Raw genomic sequence first — 20,474 nt, 5'->3', positions numbered from 1 at the left:
GAAAGACATGAAAGAAGCATAAAAGAAAAGTTGGCTGAGCCTACCTGGTATTTTATTCACAGGTCACATCTGGGAGGTATACATGTTCTGTTTGTTAAACCTGACAGTTTTCCCAAAATATCTCCTTCTTGGAGAAAGCTACATAGTTTTGAGGCAACTTTATCGTTAACAATAATTCTCACTCAGTGAGACGCTAACTTAGAACAAGTCCCTGTAAAACTCCCAGTTTAGCCATTTATTGAATAAAATAATTCTACCAACTTAAAGATTGTAGAGCCCATATTAACATGTGCTAAAGTGAGGTGTTGTTATACCATTCTCTGTACTTCTAGTATGTTTGAAATACTTCAAATTTTAAAAACAATAACAAACATTATAAAGGAGCAATTTTCTATTATCTAGAAAATCTAGATCCACAAAAGGAGATGTAAAAAAAAGCAATTTTGCATCATTATTAGTAAGAGCAAAAAATTGCGACCAACTCCATAAATCCATCAAAAGGAAAATAGCTACACAAAATGCAGTATATTCATAGGACAGAATCCCATCTTGCAGTTAAAATGAATGATCTAGCTACATATGTAAACACACAAATGCCCTTGTGGGGTGGGAAAGAAAGCATGTTTCACAAAAACATAGGCAATATAGGACCATTTCTTTCAAGCACCTGTGCACATACAAGTGCATGTACACACACACACACATACACACACACACCCTGAATCTAACCTTAAGGAAACATCAGACAAACCCAAATTAAGGGACATGCTTCAAAATAATGGGCCTGTATTCTTCCAGAGACTCAAGGTCATGAAAATCAAGGAAAGACTGAGGAAATGATCCAGAATGAAGGACGCTAAAGACACATGACAACCAAATACAAGGCATGATTCTGAACTGGATCCTTTCACTATGAAGACCTTCTTGGGACTCTCTTCCAGCATGGCTGAAGACAACTCTTCACACAAGATGGTAGCAACAAGTCATAGGTGCAGTTGCACCAAATTCACAGAAGATTAATTGAAAATTCTCATCAATAGCTTCAATCAAAAACTTTACTCAGATTATGCTATCAAACAAAAACTTGCTTTAGAAATCAATACAGAAGATCCACCCAGAATCCAGATTTGGTTTCAGAATCGAAGAGCAGGGCACAGATTCCAGGAAAGATCAGACCTGAGACTTTAGAGTCAAGCCAGAGCCATAAGCAAGATCAACCTGGTAGAGAAGCCAGACGGTGTCGTACTACCTACAGCACCTCTCAACTACGCACTCTCAACAAGGCATTTATGAAAAACCCATACCCTGGGATTGATTCCAGAGAACAAATTGCTAAATAAATTGGTGCTCCAGGCTGGGCATAGTGGCTCACACCTGTAATCCCAACACTTTGGGAGGCTGAGGCGGGTGGATCACCTGAGGTCAGGAGTTCGAAACCAGCCTGACCAACATGGAGAAACCCCATCTCTACTAAAAATACAAAATTAGCCGGGCATGGTGGCACATGCCTGCAATCCCAGCTACTGGGGAGGCTGAGGCGGGAGAATCTCTTGAACCCAGGAGGCAGAGGTTGCGGTGAGCAGAGATCGCGCCATTGAACTCCAGTCGGGTCAACAAGAGCGAAACTCTGTCTCAAAAAAAAAAAAAAAGAAAAGAAAAGAAAAGAAAGAAAGAAATTGGTGCTCCAGAATCAAGAGTCCAAATTTGGTTCCAAAATCAAAGATCTAGATTTCATCTTCAGAGAAAAAGGGAACCTGTTGTGTCCTTAGAACAAGAAGACCAGGGGCAAGATCTCTGAGGGACTTCAAGGTACAGAAGACACATACAATAGCACCAACCTCACTAGCAACTGTCACTTCCCTAGAGCCAGAACATGGTGAAAACACTCAAGTTCAGTGTATTTAGTATTATCAACTTGGGTCCCAAATCTCTCTCACGGTCTTCCTGGGAGTCAATCCTTCTGCTGAAACTGCAAGCTAAGCCTTCTGAAGAGGGTAAAGAACTTGGCCAGGTGCGGTGGCTCATACTTGTAATCTCAGCACTTTGGGAGGCAGAGGCAGGAATATTGCTTGAGCCCAGGAGATTGAAACCAGCCTGAGCAGCACAGCAAGACCCTGTCTCTATGATAAAAAATAAAATAAAATAAATAAAAAGAACTGTAGGAGGCAGATATAGGTACAAGAGGCATCACACTACCCTACTGACACAGCCTGGATCCAGAGTTCAGCAGACCTTGAGACAATGAAAATAAACTTCATAATAATAGTAATAAAAGACCTCCTTGGGATAACTGGTAAATTATGGAGGCTGAAGATGGCTGCTAGTAAAATGTCAATGCTAATTTTGTGATTTTGACAGCTGTTTTGGGGCTTCTATAAGAGAATGTCCCTGTTTGCAGGAAAGATACTACTGAATTCAAGGGTGAGAAGGCATCAGGCCAACAACTTACTCTCAAGTGATTTCAGAAAATAAAGTCCCTGATACTGGTCTCCCAACCTGTCTGCAAGTAAAAACATCATACACCTTATACCATATACTAAAACTAACTCAAAATGGATCAAATATCTAAATGTAAAAGCTAAAACTATAAAATCCTCAGAAGAAAACATAAAGAAAAAGCTTCATGATTTAGATTTGGCAATGATTTCTTGGATATAATATCAAAAGCACAGGCAACAAAAGCAAAAACAGACAAATTGGATTTCATCAGAATTAAAAACTTCTGTACATCAGAAAACACCACCAACAGAGTGAAAAGGTAATCCACAGGATGAGAGAAAATATTTGCAGATCATCTATCTGTTAAGAAATTAATACACAGAATACATAAAGAACTTCTGCAATTCAACAATAAAAAAAACACAAACCGATTCAAAACTGGGCAAAGAACTGAAATAGATCTCCAAAGAAGATATACAAATGACCAAGGAGCACATGAAAAGATGCTCAACATCACTAATCATTAGAGAAATGTAAATCAAAACCACAATGAGATACACTTCACACTTATTAGGATGACCAGTATCAGAAAACACACACACACACACACACACACACACAAAACAGCAAATGTTGGTGAGGATGTGGGGAAATCAGAACCCTTGAGCATTGCCGGTAGGAATGTAAAATGGTACAGACGCTGTGGAAAACAGTACAGTGGTTCCTCAAAAAATTAAACAAAGAACTACCATATGATCCACAACCTGTACCTAGGTATTTACCCAGAGGAATTAAAAGCAGGGTCTTGAAGAGATATTGGTACACCAATGTTAACAGCAGCGCTATTCACAATAATGAAAAAGTGGAAACAACCCAAGTGTGCATGGATAAACGAATGGATAGACAAAATACGGTATACAAGAGAATATTCTGTGGCCATAAAAAGAAAACTCTGACACATGCTATGAACATAAGGCTCAACATGGATGAATCTTGAAGAAATTATGCTAAGCGACATAAGCCAGTCACAAAGGGACAAATACCATATGATTATTCATATGATACTCAGAGTGGTCAAATTCAAAAGGCAGAAAGTATTATAGAAGGGCCGTTGCCAGTGGCTGAAGGGAGAAGAGAATCAGGAATTACTACTTAAGGGTAAAGTTTCAGTTTTGTAAGATAAAAAGAATTCTGTAGATAGGCTGGGAGCAGTGGCTCACACCTGTAATCCCAGCACTTTGGGAGGCCGAAGCAGGTAGATCACTTGAGGTCAGGAGTTTGAGATCAGCCTGGCCAACATGGTGAAACCTCATCTCTACTAAAAATACAAAAATTAGTCAGGCACGGTGACGCATGCCTGTAATCCCAGCTACTCGGGAGGCTGAGGCAGGAGAATTGCTTGAATCTGGGAGATGGAGGTTGCAGTGAGCTGAGATCACTCCACTGTACTCCAGCCTGGGTGACAGAGCGAGACTACATCTTAAAAAAAAAAAAAAAAAAAAAAAATTCTGCAGATAGATGGTGATAATAAAAGTTGCATAACAATGTGAATATACTAATGCCACGAAACTGTATACCTAAAAATTTTAGGTTATGTATAATTAAACACAATTTAAAAAAATCTTCTGACATATACCCACCCAGAGATACCATGTGTAAATGTGGGTAAACATATTTCTGTTAAGTCTGGAAGTAAATACATAGAACTTATTAACGGCGCTACCTCTGAGAATGAGAGTTATTGTCAAAAATATTTTTAGTGTATCTTAAACTTCTAAATTCTTAAAAGAATACTGATTTTATGTATTAGATATAACAAAAATTGATATAAAAATGCTATTTTATGGACTCATGAGAAAAAAGATAGGAAAATAACTGTTTCTATAAAAATACCTTTCTACCCAGGAATACTATAAAAGCTTACTATTAAAAAATAACATTTCTAAATTGTTACTTTCCAGTTAATACACTGCTTTCTTGCTTGGAATTTTTTTTCAAGTAGTAATTATGATAATAAGAGACTCTTCCCAAGAGAAAATGAAGGGGGGCAAAGGGACAACATGAAACTTAAAAAAAAAAAAAAAATCCTCAGAGCATAAGGCCAGATCTGGTCTGGATTTCAAAATGAAATTTTATAGAACTTATACTTATCCCCTGAAGGTTTCATGACCCAACAATGACACGAATGGTTAATAATAGCCTTTGCCCTCCCTCTGCAGTCAAACAGCCATGCAATTCCTGAACAGAGCCACTGCCTGGGGGATATTATGTGAGTATCATGTTCCTGACTTAGCAAAGGAGAAGTGGAAAATGGAAACAAGGCCACAAACTTAGATCTTTCCATTACACAGAAATTGAGGCTTCCGGGCTTCACTTTCATGATTAAAAATAGAAAAAGAAATTGACTTCACATTTTATGGAAAATAGTCAAACGAATATATTTTCTGTGAAGAATATTCATAGACGTGCCATTCTTTTGTGTTTCGTTTTGACAGAAATAATTGCGATGGCGGAGCTAGTGAGGTATGAAGTGGCTGCTGCGAGACTCTTGACCAGCTAGCAGCAAGAGGCACGCTGGAGCCCACAGTAGGACAACCTTCTCCAGTCCTGACTTCCACTCCGCCTCTGGAGCAGCTGCCTCCCTTCTGACAATGACTTTCCATAATTTCCAAGCTCAATGAACACCAGGAAACATACTTTTCCAAAAATAAATCTTTCTTTTTCTGACAAGCTCCTATGACAGACATTTAGAAATTTCCCTGAAAATATTAGCTACAATAGTATACATAAATCAAATTCAATATACATGTTTCTTGGGCTTTTTACAGTATCTTTTTATAATTAATGTTTTTGTATTTGGGGGAAAACTGGGCAATAGTGAAACACTTGGCTTCATGTTGACCAGGAAAAAGGAGACTGCTTCCCTGAACTTGCTTGCTTTTTTTTTTTTTTTTTTCTTAAAAAAAAAAACCATCAAACAAGTTCTGGCTTTTGTGTCCAGACTGTGCCCAAGGATCACTAAAAACCAGGGGTGAGCATCGCACTCCTTGATGTCCAATGTCTGATGTCATCATAGAAACTCATGCCATGGAATCCCTCCACCATGCTGGCCTTGGAGGCAAGAATGGGGTCATTCCTGCAGTGAACTGTGGGAGGTTGAACTTTACAATATTACTCTCTAATGCTCAAGCCACAGTATGAAAGAACCAAACATGAGTCACTGACAGAAAAGCTCTACTGTGGAAGGCAGAATATGAGAGTGGTTGAGGGCCTCCAAAGTGTATCCAGAATCTTTCCACAGCTCCTAAATGTCCTCTCTGCCACCCTGTCACAAGCCACACATCCCCCGATCCTGAGCCTACACTAAACCCAGTCTCATCCATCTCTGCAAACACAAATCAGAGCTCTCAACATTCTAATAGGTCTTTGGCTTACTAACAATAAAAGCCAAATTCCTTACCTTGGCCCATAAGGCCTTGTTCCATCAACCCCAGGTCACAGCTCTGGCCTCAGGTTCTGCCCCTCTCCCTGTCACCCTCCAAGCTCCAGCCACACTGGCCTTTCTTCCACCAGTCACCCTAGAGCTCTGCATCTGCTGACCCCTCTGTCTGGCACTCTTCCTTCAGTCTTCACTGGCTCCCTCTTATCTCAGCATCCTTCCCTAGCGCTTGCACCTAAGGGGACTTCTAGCCAAGAGCATTCTCTACACCTAACCCTGTTTGATTTCTTTATATCATCAGAATTTTAAATTATACTTGTTTTTGTTTTTGTTTGTTTCTCCACTAGAATGGAAGCTTCATGAGGGTACAATGTTGGTTCAGTGCTGGACCTACATGCAGGGCCAGCAGAGAGCAAGCACCCAATAATAATCTGCTGGATAAAGGTATGGGATGAGTAGGTAGTGGACAGGTGAGTGGATGGATAGATGGATGGATGGATGGAAGGATGGATGGATGGATGGATGGGCAGATGGAGGGACATATGGGTGGATGGATAAGTGGATAAATGAACAAGCAAGCAAACAAACAAATGAGCATGAGCTTTTTATTCAAGGGCATTACCACTACGAAATCCTTGCCACACCACGTGATGGGGAGCCAAAGGCAGGAAGAAAGGCCTCGCCTGGATGGGCACTGAGGTAAGCATCATGTGTGAAGAGCTACCTATCTGAAATGAACCTTAAAAGATGGGGAAGATGTCAGCAGGTAGAGACAGGGAGGGAGTTCATTTCAGGTGGATGAGCAGAGACACAAAGGAGAAAAAATTGTGATACTTATTCATGAAACAATAAATAATCTGCAGGAAACTAGTCTACAATTCATTGTGAAAAGCTTTTACCATGAACTGAATAGGTAATAATACATCATAAAATATGAGCCCTTAACAATTTCCCATGTGTGTTTAAATGTAAATGATCAGCTAACTGCCCATGGAAGCCTCCACATTCATGAATTTCATTAAACTACAATTTCCACGCAGAGGCTAAGATGTCGATCACCCTGGGTTTTTATTCTAGTTCCATTAACACTTCGACAGATGAGTAAGGCATTCCATGTCTGGTACTCAGAAAGCCAAGAAAACTATAAATTACTTTCAACTACAAGTCTTAAAGTGGCTACACTGCTACAATCTTGCACACTCATTGAGCAATCCACATGTTGGGCTCATCTCTCCTAGGAAAAAAGTTATTACCCCAGCATATGCCTCAATGTCACCCAGTAGAGCGGCTGATCATCAGTCACTAACATATTGAGCTGTTGTTGCTGCATCGGCTTTTCCCTGACACATCTGTAATTGCATTGAGAAGGCACCATATTCTGGAAACATTTTCATCACTGCCTGTGTGGCAGGGGGAAGGGGTGTTGGGAGACTGAGGGCTCGTTGATGAATAAGAACAGACTCACATGTGACCTCAATAATCAAGCAAAGCCATCTTGTTTCCTGGCAGCTGCGGTAACATAGGTTGTAAAGTATTTTTAGACAGTTGGGGGTGAGGAAGGGAGGGCAGGGTGGTCCAGAAGAAACCAACACCTGGAGCAGATGATCACTGCAAGGCCTGATTCTCTCTATTCCAGTAGTTCCCAAATGTCAGTGTGCTTAGGAGCACACAAAGACCTCGTTAGAAACATAAATGGGCTACTCTTCTGCCTTCCTCATCCAGACACTCCAGGAACTCTGGCTCAGAAAACCTGGGTGGGCCCAGGACCCTGCATTTTAATAAGCACCATGGGTGGCTTGATGCCAGTGGTCCTCAGTCTGCCGTTTGAGGAACACTACCACCAACCCCTGGATAACTTTGATAGAGAAAGAATGTGTAATCTCTGCACACAACAGTCCCCAGTCCACCAGCCTCTTCACTTCTTGGGACCTCCAGAGAATGTGACAAAAGTCCTGGTCCCCTTTTTCCCAGCAAAAGGCACTTGCACACATCCACACATACAAACCTTGTGGGATAAGCTCAGGCCAGTCTGTGAGCCCCTAAGAGTCTACTTGATCCAACTCACACCCCACTTACCCATCCTAACCTTCTCTTTAAAATTAAAAAAGATAACTACCTCATCAGTCATTACAGACTACACCTATACTGCAGCAAGCTGGCAAACACCTCTGTGCAGATAAGGGTTTTATCTACGCCTGTAAAAAAAGTATAGCAAGAGCTGCATTTTTTAGATTTCTATCACTTCCAGATCTTTCATTCTCTCTCCATTACTAAAGCAAATGTTTCGGCAAGGTTTTCTGCAAAACACCACTGACTGGCAGAACATTTTTCTACAATTACCCGGGACTGTGAAGCTCCTGGTAAATCACTTAACAAGCTAAGAATTCCCAATTAAAATACTGAGTCTGTTTAACTAAATTATTGCTATGCACAATGTATAAATCCATGGAAGGAAAAACTCTACCTCTCTCCCTTCAGAATAAAAAGGATGCTGTTAATCTTTGGCAGGTCAAGTCAGTAAGGTAAGGAGTTCGTTTTTTTTAACACACACACAAATGAGATTATAAGATTAAAATAACTAGGAATCTGCCCAAAACACATATACAGGAACAAACAAATAAAGCCCTTAAACCTTAAATGCACTACCCCATTAGTGTCCTGAGAGATTGGTTTAAAGCAAAACAGATGTTTTGCTCTGGTTGGAGATTAGAAATGTCTTATGTGTCAATGGTAGAAAAGAAACAGATCCTAGTTTTTAATTTACCAGACATATTTCAGTAGAAGAGAAAAAAACTCTTTTCAATTTTTGCAATTTCCTTAACTTGTGCTATGGATTTAAGATGGTAAGGTGAAAGTCAATTGATTAATCAATTCATCAATGGGTCCCCAACAAAGAGATAGTCATGCCAGCCTTGTAAAGGCTTCTTTTTAAGCCCACTATGAGCTGACTTAGGACAACCATCTATTTGGAAACAAATTAAAGTGATAAAAGTGATCCCTTGCAGCTCTCCACCAGGAAGAAAAACATCTACTAAGCTCCCACCCTTTCATACCAAATATTCATGCAATAGGCAGGCATTCCCCCAGGCACTGACAAGGACTCAGCATAAATTCTGACTGTGCAGAGCAGTGGGCTGGGCTGAGTGAGGTCAGGAGCTCCACCATCTCTACACCCAACTCACTCCCCAGAGGGTTGAGCTGATCTCATAATTCATGGAAAGCAGGTGCTCAGACAGAAAGGATCAGAAATCCAGGTGATTCCATGTGTGGTGAGAGGTCTGGCCAGGTGGCGCCCTAGCCCTGGTAGGAGGCCTTCCAGGTGGCAGCCTAGGTCCCAGAAGTCAGCGTCACTGACAAAGACTGCACAACAGCAACAACTCTGTAATGAGGACGCTTTGCTGAGTTCCCACTTCTGTTTTGGTGATACTTCAGCATAAACAAAGCTGGACTCTCAGTCAGCGTTTGTTCAATAAATTAATATGACAAAATGAACTAATATTTCTGGAGTAATTGACAGGATCTGGCTACCATCTTGGCAACCAGACTTTAAAACATACTCCTGCAGCAAGTCAACAACTTGAGCTTGGTTCAGGCCATGTGAACACTGAAGCTGAAACCAACCACAATTAGGGAGCTAGAATCTAGAATTCAAGCCTAAAAACAGAGTGAAAAGGAGTACATTTAAATAACTGTTCTTCCATGAAGAGATGCAAAGTTATTAGCAACAACATAATTCTTCCTTATATTCAGAGTACTTCTCATTTGATTTGTCCCCCAAACTGAAATATGCAGCAAGTGAGAGCTCCCCTCTGTGCACCTGTGATGGGGCCACCTGGTAGAAGCAAGCCACCTGTGTGCTCATGTGTCCTTCATTTCACCTCTGGATTCCACAGCAGGTAATCAAAAGGCTGCCCCTGTCACTGGAAGTATAAATAAATAAAACCAAATGGAATTCTTTTCCCCCACACCCCCTTACCCTACGTATTTCTTTCAGATCCTACAAAAGCCATGAATGTCTCAATCTTGACATACCAAGGTCCAGGCTCAGGGATTAATGCTTGCTGATAAGACAAGTATACAGAGAAAATTATGGACAGAGCAACGGTGATACTCAGAGGAGCGTAAAATTAATAACTCCGTAAAATTGAAGGCACCGTGTTTCGCTAGCCAACTCATCCCAGTGATTTGTCAATAAACACGTCCGTTAACTCAAACATGTATACTTGAAAGTTCATTTTTTTAGCTCCTTCCAGCATTTCAATTTAATGAGGGCTTCGATGGCACTAAATAAATGAGAATGTAAATAATTAATGGCAACACTATGAACTAAGTGGGCCCTAGGCCCCAGGGAAGAGTCCTTCAATTACCAATGGCCCTTCTCACCAGGAAAAACCTCCATCTGCCCCCCAATCCATGTGAGGCTCAGGAAAACAAGCCCTACGCAGAGAAAGAGCACTTAAGATTAAAACAAGACAAGAATAAGCTTCTATCATAGAAATGGCAGGCTAGGGTGTTAAAATCTCCCAATATCTAGCCACCAATGGAAGAGCTCATGCACCAGCAATCATGCACTAGGCAATAATAAGCAGGATGTTCCTACCAGAATCGTGTTCTCCTGCAAAAAATGCACCAGGCAAAACAGCAGTCAGTTGGTTCTGCTGCTGCTTCCATGTCCTGTTCCCTTTGGAAATATGTCATTTGGAGCAAGAATGTAATGCTCTCCTTCCAACTTCTCACTGCCAGGACATAGCATGAAACCCACGCAGCAGCCTATAATGTGATGGGTATGCTGCATGGAAAGCATGCAGATGCTGCAGCAGCCAGTTCTGCAAACAAGCAGCGGTCCAGTTAGAAAGGCAAACTGCTGGTTACCTTTACCAGCTCAGTCTTCACCAGCAGTAGCTGCATCACATAAGTAGAGCTCTGAGATTCTTGAAAATAAGAATCTACCCTTATTTGAAGTAGAAATTTGAAAACAACAATTGGGAATCCCTTCTACTTTCCATATCCTTAAAGGTCAGCTAAAACCTCCGGTCCCCTGGGAGGCCCACTCGGCTGAGAGGCAACAGCAGTGACAATGACCTTCTCTGAACTCAGGACATTCATAGACACCACAGCCCACCAGCTGTGAGCACCACTGCTAAACAAACACCACCCCTCCCACCCACACACACCTCCCTGGACAGGGCAGTGAACAACACTCAGGGAGCTTGAGTTTTATGAGTGGTGTGGACCATGATAGCAGATGGTGTGAAGTCTGTGAAATACACCATCAGAGCAACAGGGCAGAGTAGAGTAGCCGAAGGGGCTTCCTGGGAACTGTGGGGGTCAGAGATTCTTGGAGAAGGAGGGGGAGACCCTGGAATTGAGACAAGAGCTCCGAGGTAGGAAAGAGCTTGACCTTCTTCTCAGCAAGGGAGAGGAGGCAACAGCAGATGCAGTAGGTGAAGCATAGGGATGGAGGGAAAGACAGCCGCAGAGCAGGCAAGAGAGGGCCACGGATGCCTGGTCACTTAGGCCTTGGGAAATAACAGCAAGGAATGCAAGGCTTCAGCAAAATGCACTTGGAAGGCACTGAAGAGTTCTAAGGAGGAGCACAAACTGAACGGTCTTGTAACCTTTCCTAAGTTGTCTTATGCTGTCCACCTCTTTCACTGTCATTAACCTTTCAGGTTTATGTTGCCCAAAATCTATCCCCGGCTGCACAGGCTGGGCAGCAGCAGTTCCTTCTCTTCCTCACAGTGCCTAGCACACCATCAAATACCAAAACGACACTTGGTGCTTACATACATACACAAATGCATGCACACATACCCACATGCACATGCACATGGGCACACACATCACATATACACACACACATACACACACATACACATATGCACACATACCCATGCACACATATACATCCATATACACACACACATCATCCATTTGTTCAGATAGTTTAAAGAACTTATTTATATTTTAAAAGAACCTGCTAAAAGAATCATTTTTCTATAACGTTGAGATTTGCCAAAAGAACCATTTTTCTTTAATGTAATTGTAGCAGTTTTCATTACTGATTGGAATATAATGGAAAAATAAAACACTGAGAATTAAAAGCTTAATTGATAGAAACACGTGTTTATCTATCAGTAAAAATAATTTGGCTGTGCTCCTCCTATCAACACAAAAGCAAGCAAATTAGCTATTTGCTCCATGAGGAAACTCCTTCTAATTCAGAAGAAAAGGCAGAGAGAGGCCCCAGGCACAGGCCAGCACCAACCTAACACAGGCCGCTTCCGCGCCTACCCGCCGCCACCTACTGGAGAGCTAGGGGCAGAGCGCAGTGCAATGTCCAGGGTCTGAAGCTTCTGGGGGTCAGGAAACTGGTCCATGTAAATGAAGTTGATGCAAGACAATTTGTGTATTTGAGGAGAAAACTCCTAAAGGATTCAGAAATAACTAAAAGTCTTTTTTAATCCTTATAAATTAACATGGCTCGTTAGAAGTTTAAAAAATGCCTACTTGAGGATTTTTTGATTTGGGGAGAGGGATTTATTGTATAAGGTGTACAGCATGATGCTCTGATCTACACACACATAGTGAAGTGATTACTACAGTCAAGTAAATTACATGTCCAGCATCTCACACAGTTACCGTCCTTTATTCTGTGTGTGCTGAGAATTCCTAAATCTACTCCCAGTGCACAATATGATACTGCACTCCTTATGGTGTACATTAGATCTTGAGACTTACTCACCCAAAATAACTGCATCTTTGTACCCTTTGACCTAAACAAGAAGAGGGTACTGGTTGAAAGAAAGGTGAAGATTCTAAAGGCAAAATGTACTATTCTACCATTTTCAGAAAAATATTTAGAATGAAAAAAAGACTAAAATTTTTCTCCAAATAGAGTTAAAGCAGAATAATAAATAAAAACTATGGAATAATGATCAAATAAAACCAGAGGGAGTAGCCAGAGGCAAGACAAAAACCCAGAGAGAATGACGTCCTGGGAAACAAGGCTCCAGCCATTTCCAGGGGCAAAAGTGGGCAGCAGTGGCAAGAAAGGGGTTCTGAAAAATGGGCACGAAATAAAGCAATGTGAGGTCGCTGGGGCCCTCGGTGAGAACCTTTACAGACCCAAGGACACTGTGGCAGAGCAGAAGGGAGGAAATGGAAGCATTTCTCAATTGGAGACATTTGGGCATATTTAAAACCCAATGGGATACGATGGATGACTGTGAGAGGCAGACAGAACCAACAAGAGGACAGAGGCTTCCAGGAAGCTGCTGAGGAGGTGGAAGGGAAGGGCTCCAAAGCCCAGGTCGGTCTAGACCCACAGCCGAGCAGTCACACAGGCCCCATCTTCAGAGGGGCCCCACCTTTCGTTTTATGCTCTATGTCACCACCTTGAAATTTGTAATATTTTTTGAACAAGGGGCCCAACATTTTCATTTTACACTGGGCCTCTCAAATTATGTAGCTGTTCCTGGCCCCAGGGAGAGGCTGGCCTCAGCCCAGGAAAGGGTAGCTCTGCTACCACGGTGGCAGAAGGGGGATAGAGAAGCAGAGTCAATGCCATCTGCTGGCTTCTTTCCCTGCAAAGCTGAGAGAGAGCTGTCTGCTGTGAATGAACCAGAGGACAGACAAGGGGAAAGAGGTTAGCACTTCATCTAACATGGAGGTATCTGGTAGACTTCACCTGAACCAAGTAATAAGGCTGGTATCACAGGTAACAAGACAAATCAATACCACACACCTCCTGGTAGGATGCACTATGAAGGGCACAAGATCACTTCTGTGCTATTTCCTATTCCTGTCAACATGCATTACCTCAATATAATCATAGAAAACCCAAAGTGAGAAACATTCTACAAAACAGTAGACTAGTACTCTTGAAAAGTATCAATGTCACAAAAGACAAGGAAAGGCTGAGGAACTGTCACAGATTGGAGAAGACTAAGCAGAAATGACAACTAAATGCCGTGTGGAATCCTGCATTATCCCGGAGCAGAAAAAAGACATTTAAAAAACCTAGTGAACTTTGGCTGGGCGCGGTAGTTCACACCTGTAATCCCAGCACTTCGGGAGGCCGAGGCGGGTGGATCACGAGGGCAGGAGATCGAGACCATCCTGGCTAACATGGTAAAACCCCGTCTCTACTAAAAAAATACAAAAAAAATTAGCCGGGCATGTTGGCACGTGCCTATAGTCCCAGCTACTTGGGAGGCTTAGGCAGAAGAATGGCATGAACCCGGGAGGTGGAGCTTGCAATGAACGGAGATCGCGCCACTGCACTCCAGCCTGGGAGACAGAGCGAGAATCCGTCTGAAAAACAAACAAACAAACAAACAAAAAACCTAGTGAACTTCAAATAAGGTTTGTAATATAGTTAATATAATAGTACTATATCAACATTAATTTCAAAGTCTTGGTCATTGTACTATGGTTATGTAGACATTGAAATTAGAGGCAGTTGGGTAAAAAAGTATATGGAAACTCTGTTTTTCCAACTTTTCTGTAAGTCTCAAATTATTTCACAATAAAAAGCTTACATTTTCATGTGGACTTTTCATTTGTGATTTTTTTTAATGTCATTAGTCATTCCAAGACCCTCAGTTACTACCACTGAAGTCTAGCCTACTACATCAGACATGTTCCTCAATACAAAAAGAGTCAGAAACTGCTACGGTTTGGATTTGTGTCCCCACCCAAATCTCATGTTGAATTGGAATCCCCAGCATTGGAGGAGGGGCCTGGTGGGAGGTGACTGGATCATGGGGGTAGACTTCCCCCTTGCTGTTCTCGTGACAGTGAGTTCTCATGAGATCTGGTTGTTTAAAAATGTGTAGTACATCCCCCTGCTTTCTCTTATTTCTGCTCTGGCCATGTGAAGATGTGCCTGCTTCCCCTTCACCTTCCACCATGATTGTAAGTTTCCTGAGGCCTCTGCAGCCATCCTTCCTGCACAGCCTGCAGAACTGTGAGCCAATTAAACCTCTTTTTTAAATAAATTACCCCGTCTCAGGTATTTCTTTATAGCAGTATGAGAATAAACTAATACAGAAACAAAAAAGAAAGATTATGTTCCACTTTTAAAATCTGGCTTTGGCCAGGCATGGTGACTCTTGCCTGTAATCTCAGCACTTTGGGAGGCTGAGGCCCTAGGTGGATCAGTTGAGCCCAGGAGTTCAAGACCACCCTGGGCAACATGGTAAAACTCCCTCTCTACACAAATTCAAAAATTAGCCCAGCATGGTAGCATATGCCTGTAGTCCCAGCTACTCAGGAGGCTGAGGTAGGAGGATCACTTGAGCCTGGGAGGTCGAGGCTGGAGTGAGCCATGATCGCACCACTGCACTCCAGCCTGGGTGACAGGGCAAGACCATGTCTCAAAAAAAAAAAAAAAAAAAAAAAAAAAAGGCCGGGCACAGTGGCTCACACCTGTAATCCCAGCACTTTGGGAGGCCGTGGCAGGCAGATCACCTGAGGTCAGGAGTTTGAGACCAGCCTGACCAACATGGAGAAACCCCGTCTCTACTAAAAATACAAAATTAGCAGGGTATGGTGGTGGGCACCTCTAATCCCAGCTATTTGAGAGGCTGAGGCAGGAGAATTGCTTGAACCCAGGAGGCGGAGGTTGCGGTGAGCCAAGATGGCGCCATTGTGCTCCAGCCTGGGCAACAAGAGCGAGACTCCATCTCAAAAAAAAAAAAAAAAAAAAAATCTGGCTTTGAACAGGTTGCCCAGCTTCACGTTTCTATCACGCTGTCCCCTTACTGCTGCATCACTGGCCATCACAGCATCCTAGCAAGGGAGGGAGACCGGGAAGGAAGAATGGAAATGTTTGCTCAGTCCTTCTTCCTCTGCCTGCCAGGCCCTACGTGTCTCTATCCAGTGAGTGTGTTAATTAAGCCTTTACAAGTATGCTAAGCATCTATGAGACCACGCGGGTTCCAAGGACTATTACACATTTCCTTTCTCTATTTTAATTAACTTTTATTTCATGAAAGCTTACAAATTGGCAGCAAATCCAGGTCAGACACTGCTTTAGAAAAATGGAGATTTACAGCAAACCTTGGGGGGCACATCTACCCACACCTGGGACCAAACCCAATTCAGGTAACCATTCGGAATGGGTGAACCGGCCAATCCAGGGCCATTGCTCTGCTGCCACCCAGGGGCAGGTGGGCGCCACGGCACCTGGCCAAGGGAAGGGAAGCCCAGGGGAAGAACCTGGCTCTGCACAGGACATGTCCTCTGGAATTCAAAGGCAGGACGAGGCAAGGGAGAAGTGCTGTACCCACCGGCCACAGTACTCAGGAGTGCACCGTAAACATGCACTCTTGGGAAGGCAGGCATTAAAATAAATACAAGGTTGCAACAATGATGTATTTCCTCAGACCGAGGACTGTTCCAGGGACTAAAGAGATGTTACAGGCACCCAAGGGACGGAGCCAGGCACCAGACTCCAGGCTTACCTGCTTTGGGTCAGAGGTAGCAGTGCCGGGAGCTGGCGATTCCAGCTCTATGGTCACAGGCCCATCATTCTGAATGTGCACCTGCATGTAGGCCCCAAACTTGCCATCTGAAAAAGCAATCCAAACAGTTACCAAAGATGGAGACACCAGATTACTCCATCCAAAAGCACACTGTATTAGTTCATTTTCACACTGCTAATAAAGACATACTCAATACTGGGAAACTTACAAAAGAAAGAGGTTTAACGGACTCACAGTTCCTCACGGCTGGGAAGGCCTCACAATCATGGCGGAAGGCAAGGAGAAGCAAATCAGATCTTACATGGATGGCAGTAGGCAAAAAAAGAGAGAGCTTGTGCAGGGAAACTCCCGTTTTTAAAACCACCAGATCTCGTGAGACTTATTCACTACCACGAGAACAGCACAGGAAAGACCCGCCCCCATGATTCAATTACCTCCTACCAGGTTCCTCCCACAAAACATACGAATTGTGAGAGTTACAATTCAAGATGAGATTTGGGTGGGGGCACAGCCAAACCATATCACACACCTAGATCAGCGTGATCCAAAACCCGGGTCACAGTGGGAGGAGGTGGTTGACCGGGAGGAGGATCAGCCACTCAACACAGGAAAAGTTAGCCAGCCTTGTAAGAGGGATGGAAATGCAGGATTAAGTAGCACAGATGCTGCTTCGTGCCCAACAGATTTGGCAAGAAATAAAAGGTCTGGTAACACCAAGGGTGGGAAAGAATGTGGGTTACCAGGACTGTACATGGTGGGAAGGCAAACACAGAGCATTCTGGAAGGCCATGTTTGCACTGCATGCAGTGAAGCCCTCCATCTCCCTCCATGGAAGGCACTGCTTTTGGGCTACTGCGGCACAGGCAGGCCTCACACCCTGAGGTCCTTCCGCAACCTGGGTGACCTCCATGAGTCTCTGTTCCTGCCACCACAACCTCACAAATTCCTTCTCTGAGTCTTTCCTACCAGTGGGTCCCTAACTTCAGAAGGACTCAGCAAAATGGGCATGCCAACAGACAGCTTTCTTTGGCCCACAGACAGTAGCACTGGAAATTGTATTAGAAGCACCCAAGCTGTTGGCCATGTTTATAAGCAAGATTAATCTAGATCCTACTGGATAGTCAAAGGTGCTCAAATAATGATGACTTTCCGTGACCTCCCATCAGATTAAAGTGGCCATTCAAATCAACAGAGCTTTTGTCTCATCCATGTCAGACTAACTAAAAAGACATCAGCTGGGAAGGAAATCATGTGTTTAATTGCATGCTAAAATTATGGCTACAATTAGTAGAAAATTTCAGTCACTGCACTCCTCAGGGAGGCTGAAGGCAGGCTCAAGAGGACAGGAATTATTTCCGACCTTGAATTTCTGTTGCCAGGATATACAGCATATGCTTCACCTTGTTTATCATTCCAAGTAGTGAGAAATTTATTTTCTTTTCCTGTTTTTCTTCAGTTAAGAATAGAACTATTATGTGAATTTCCATCCGTACAGATGATAAATCCAAAGACATGTTTTAAGAGATCTTAAAATGGTAACATTTTTTTCCAGTCCAGATCAAAGGGTAAAGCGCCCAAAAAGAATTATACTAGCCAGAGAAAATAAACACATTTTAAAAAACACACACACACACACAAAAGCATATCTATAAAATGACATCTGGGCTCCTATGGTGATATAATCAAGTTGTTCTTAAATATTAAGTCCCAGCTTTCTTTCTACCCAGAGCTGCAGGTTAAGCACATGTTAGACACGCTTATGCTGCATGTTTAAAGCAGGAAAGCTCTCAGCTGGAGACTAACCACCCATGAACTCATCTCCAGCCGAACTTTTCAAGGCCCTAACAGCTGTAAACCAGAGTGCCTCCCTGCAGATTCTCTGTGTAGCTACAAAAACTGGTGTCCATGCCCCTCTGGACAATGCTTCACTGACTTTAGCCACCAGCCAGGAAGGCTCACACCATCTCTCCGGGCCCCAGTTTGTTCTGGTGCAACAGGACAGTTGTCCTGGGATGGTTACAAAGGTGCACATAGGTTAGTACACAGCCCAGCACAGTGAGTGTACAGGAAATCATAGTCACTATTATTACTATTGTCATGCCTACCACTGTCCATGGTAGTATATGCGCAAATTGCAGGGATGGGACAGAAAAATATTATGCCAAAAAAGTACACTCTGAAAGAAAAATGGGGAGAACAAAAGGCGTGTACCAATGCTTCTTGGCCTGGCTGGGAGCAAGCCCACATTCGCTGCTCTCCAGAGCTGGCCCTGTGTGGCCATGAATGGGCTGGACCTCAGCCAACCTTTGGGGACCAGTATGGGACATGGGCACTAGACACTGAGCCTCAGGTCAGCCCATCTAAGCACATCCCCTAAAGGCAGTTATCTGCCACCAAGGAGGCATTCTCACCCCACAGGCTTCCTCTTCATTCTACTTTCAATCTGTTCAGAACCTGAGCAGGCAGGAGGCTGTTACTGATGGAAACCCCAACAGTGGGTTACAGGCTGGGACCTCAAGAAATTAAGCAAATCAGTGGCATTGAGGGGTTCAAAATAAGCCTGGGGCCAGGCTGGAGCCACTGCCTGCTAGAGGAGTTTGATCTGGATGCGCAGGATTGTGCCTACAGCCTTTGGGAGTATGACTCTGGAAGCCGCTAGCATCCATGGTGGTTCTGACCTCAAGTACAGGGCTGCTTCTACAGAGACAGGAGTGTTCCTTGGCATCCCCAGTGCCCCAGACACTGGGCCAGTGCCAGTGAACCACCACTGGGACAACACAGCAGCAGACGCCTGGCTCAAAGGTGCCTGGAAAGCTGAGGCAAGGGCTCTGGGGCCTTAGGCAGAGACCAGTAGCTCTAGGAATGACATGTCCTAAGTGACTTGGTGGTGAAAATATCTGTTTTGTCAGCAAATGGGTGCATTACAGGCCCTTCAGGCCCTGGCAGCTGATTTTCTCACAGTTTGAGGGCTAGGCCTAGGTCTGACTGCATGCCACACTCAGGGCCATGGAGGGAACTGGAAAGGCAGACCTGGGGCTCTTGTGGCTTCTTCCCAGGCTTTGGGCTCCCCTTATCAGGGTTCTCCGCTTGGCTCTGCAACAGCGCAGAGGTGGTGTCTACATCTGAGGGTGGTGTCTACAACAGATTCATTTCTTGGAAACAAGTGTCTCAAGCCTGGAACTTTGTAGCAAGAAGGACTGGAGGACCCAAAATACCTAACTATGGAAAAGTGAGGGCACCTTTCACTAACAGGGCCACCCTCAATTCCAAACTAAAGAGTGTCAAAGCCATGAGAAGAAACAAACATTACGACGGTAAATATCTAGGACCAAAGTTTACCTTTAGCTGGGAAGTTAAATTCCCAACTATGCCTACATCCTGAGGTCATAAATTCAAGGCAATTAAGGTAGCCTTCTTGCATAACAGGAGATCCAAGGCAAGGAGCTCCCTGATTATCAAACTTTGCTCAGACATCTCTGGGCCCTGCTGGGGTCCTTGACATCACTCTGCCTGGGATAACTCTGTAGGGTTGAAGGCTGTATGGTTGTCTAACTGAGGCTCAAGGAAGCCTGTGTGGGGATGATGCAGTGTTTGAGGCCCCCAAAGGACCTACAAGGACACTTGTATGACACATCTCAGACACAGCTTGGACAAGGCTGCTGCATGAACCCAGACTCAATCAAGCATGGCCACCCTTCCACAAAGAACAGCAGGGGAGGTGGCTTCTGAGCTCATGATGTCATGGGATATGATTTCATATCTTACTTCCTTCGGTCTTCAAAGCTTTTGGATTTGATTATGTTACAGAATTAATCTTGGCCTGTAATTTCTCCCTGGGACTGTGATAATGGGATAGGGTCTGCATTCAAATCCAGTGCATTTCCATGTTGCTGGCACTTTATTATGAGTTTCTTATGTATTTTACTATTGCAGTATATTGTCACTTAACCTCACTGCAGGAGCTCTGGTGTGCTGGGCTGGGCATTCTGGCTGGACACGGCTTGGGAAACAGCCTAGGGAATAAGTCTTCACCTTGGGAGCAGAGTGGCCTTGGAAGGGCTTCATGGCAGGGTTCTGACCCAGTTCAGAGCCTCCAAGGACAAAAG

The 20,474-nt window shown here is 43.6% G+C and overlaps 1 protein-coding gene and 1 pseudogene across 1 annotated transcript in view; one reads left to right on the top strand and one right to left on the bottom strand.

Moving 5' to 3' along the window:
- DTD1 (D-aminoacyl-tRNA deacylase 1) overlaps positions 1–20,474 on the bottom strand; it is a 171,087-nt gene that overhangs the window by 119,749 nt on the left and 30,864 nt on the right. Inside the window, exon 4 of the mRNA XM_034946911.3 lies at positions 16,348–16,454. Within this exon, the coding sequence (XP_034802802.1) occupies positions 16,348–16,454 (107 nt within the window). The remainder of the gene's footprint in view (positions 1–16,347; positions 16,455–20,474) is intronic.
- LOC100975062 (double homeobox protein A-like) lies at positions 788–16,322 on the top strand (annotated as a pseudogene).

This window comes from Pan paniscus, chromosome 21 (genome assembly GCF_029289425.2).
Source record: "Pan paniscus chromosome 21, NHGRI_mPanPan1-v2.0_pri, whole genome shotgun sequence".
NCBI lineage: Eukaryota > Metazoa > Chordata > Mammalia > Primates > Hominidae > Pan > Pan paniscus.
This window is presented reverse-complemented; position numbering and strand designations above follow the sequence as displayed.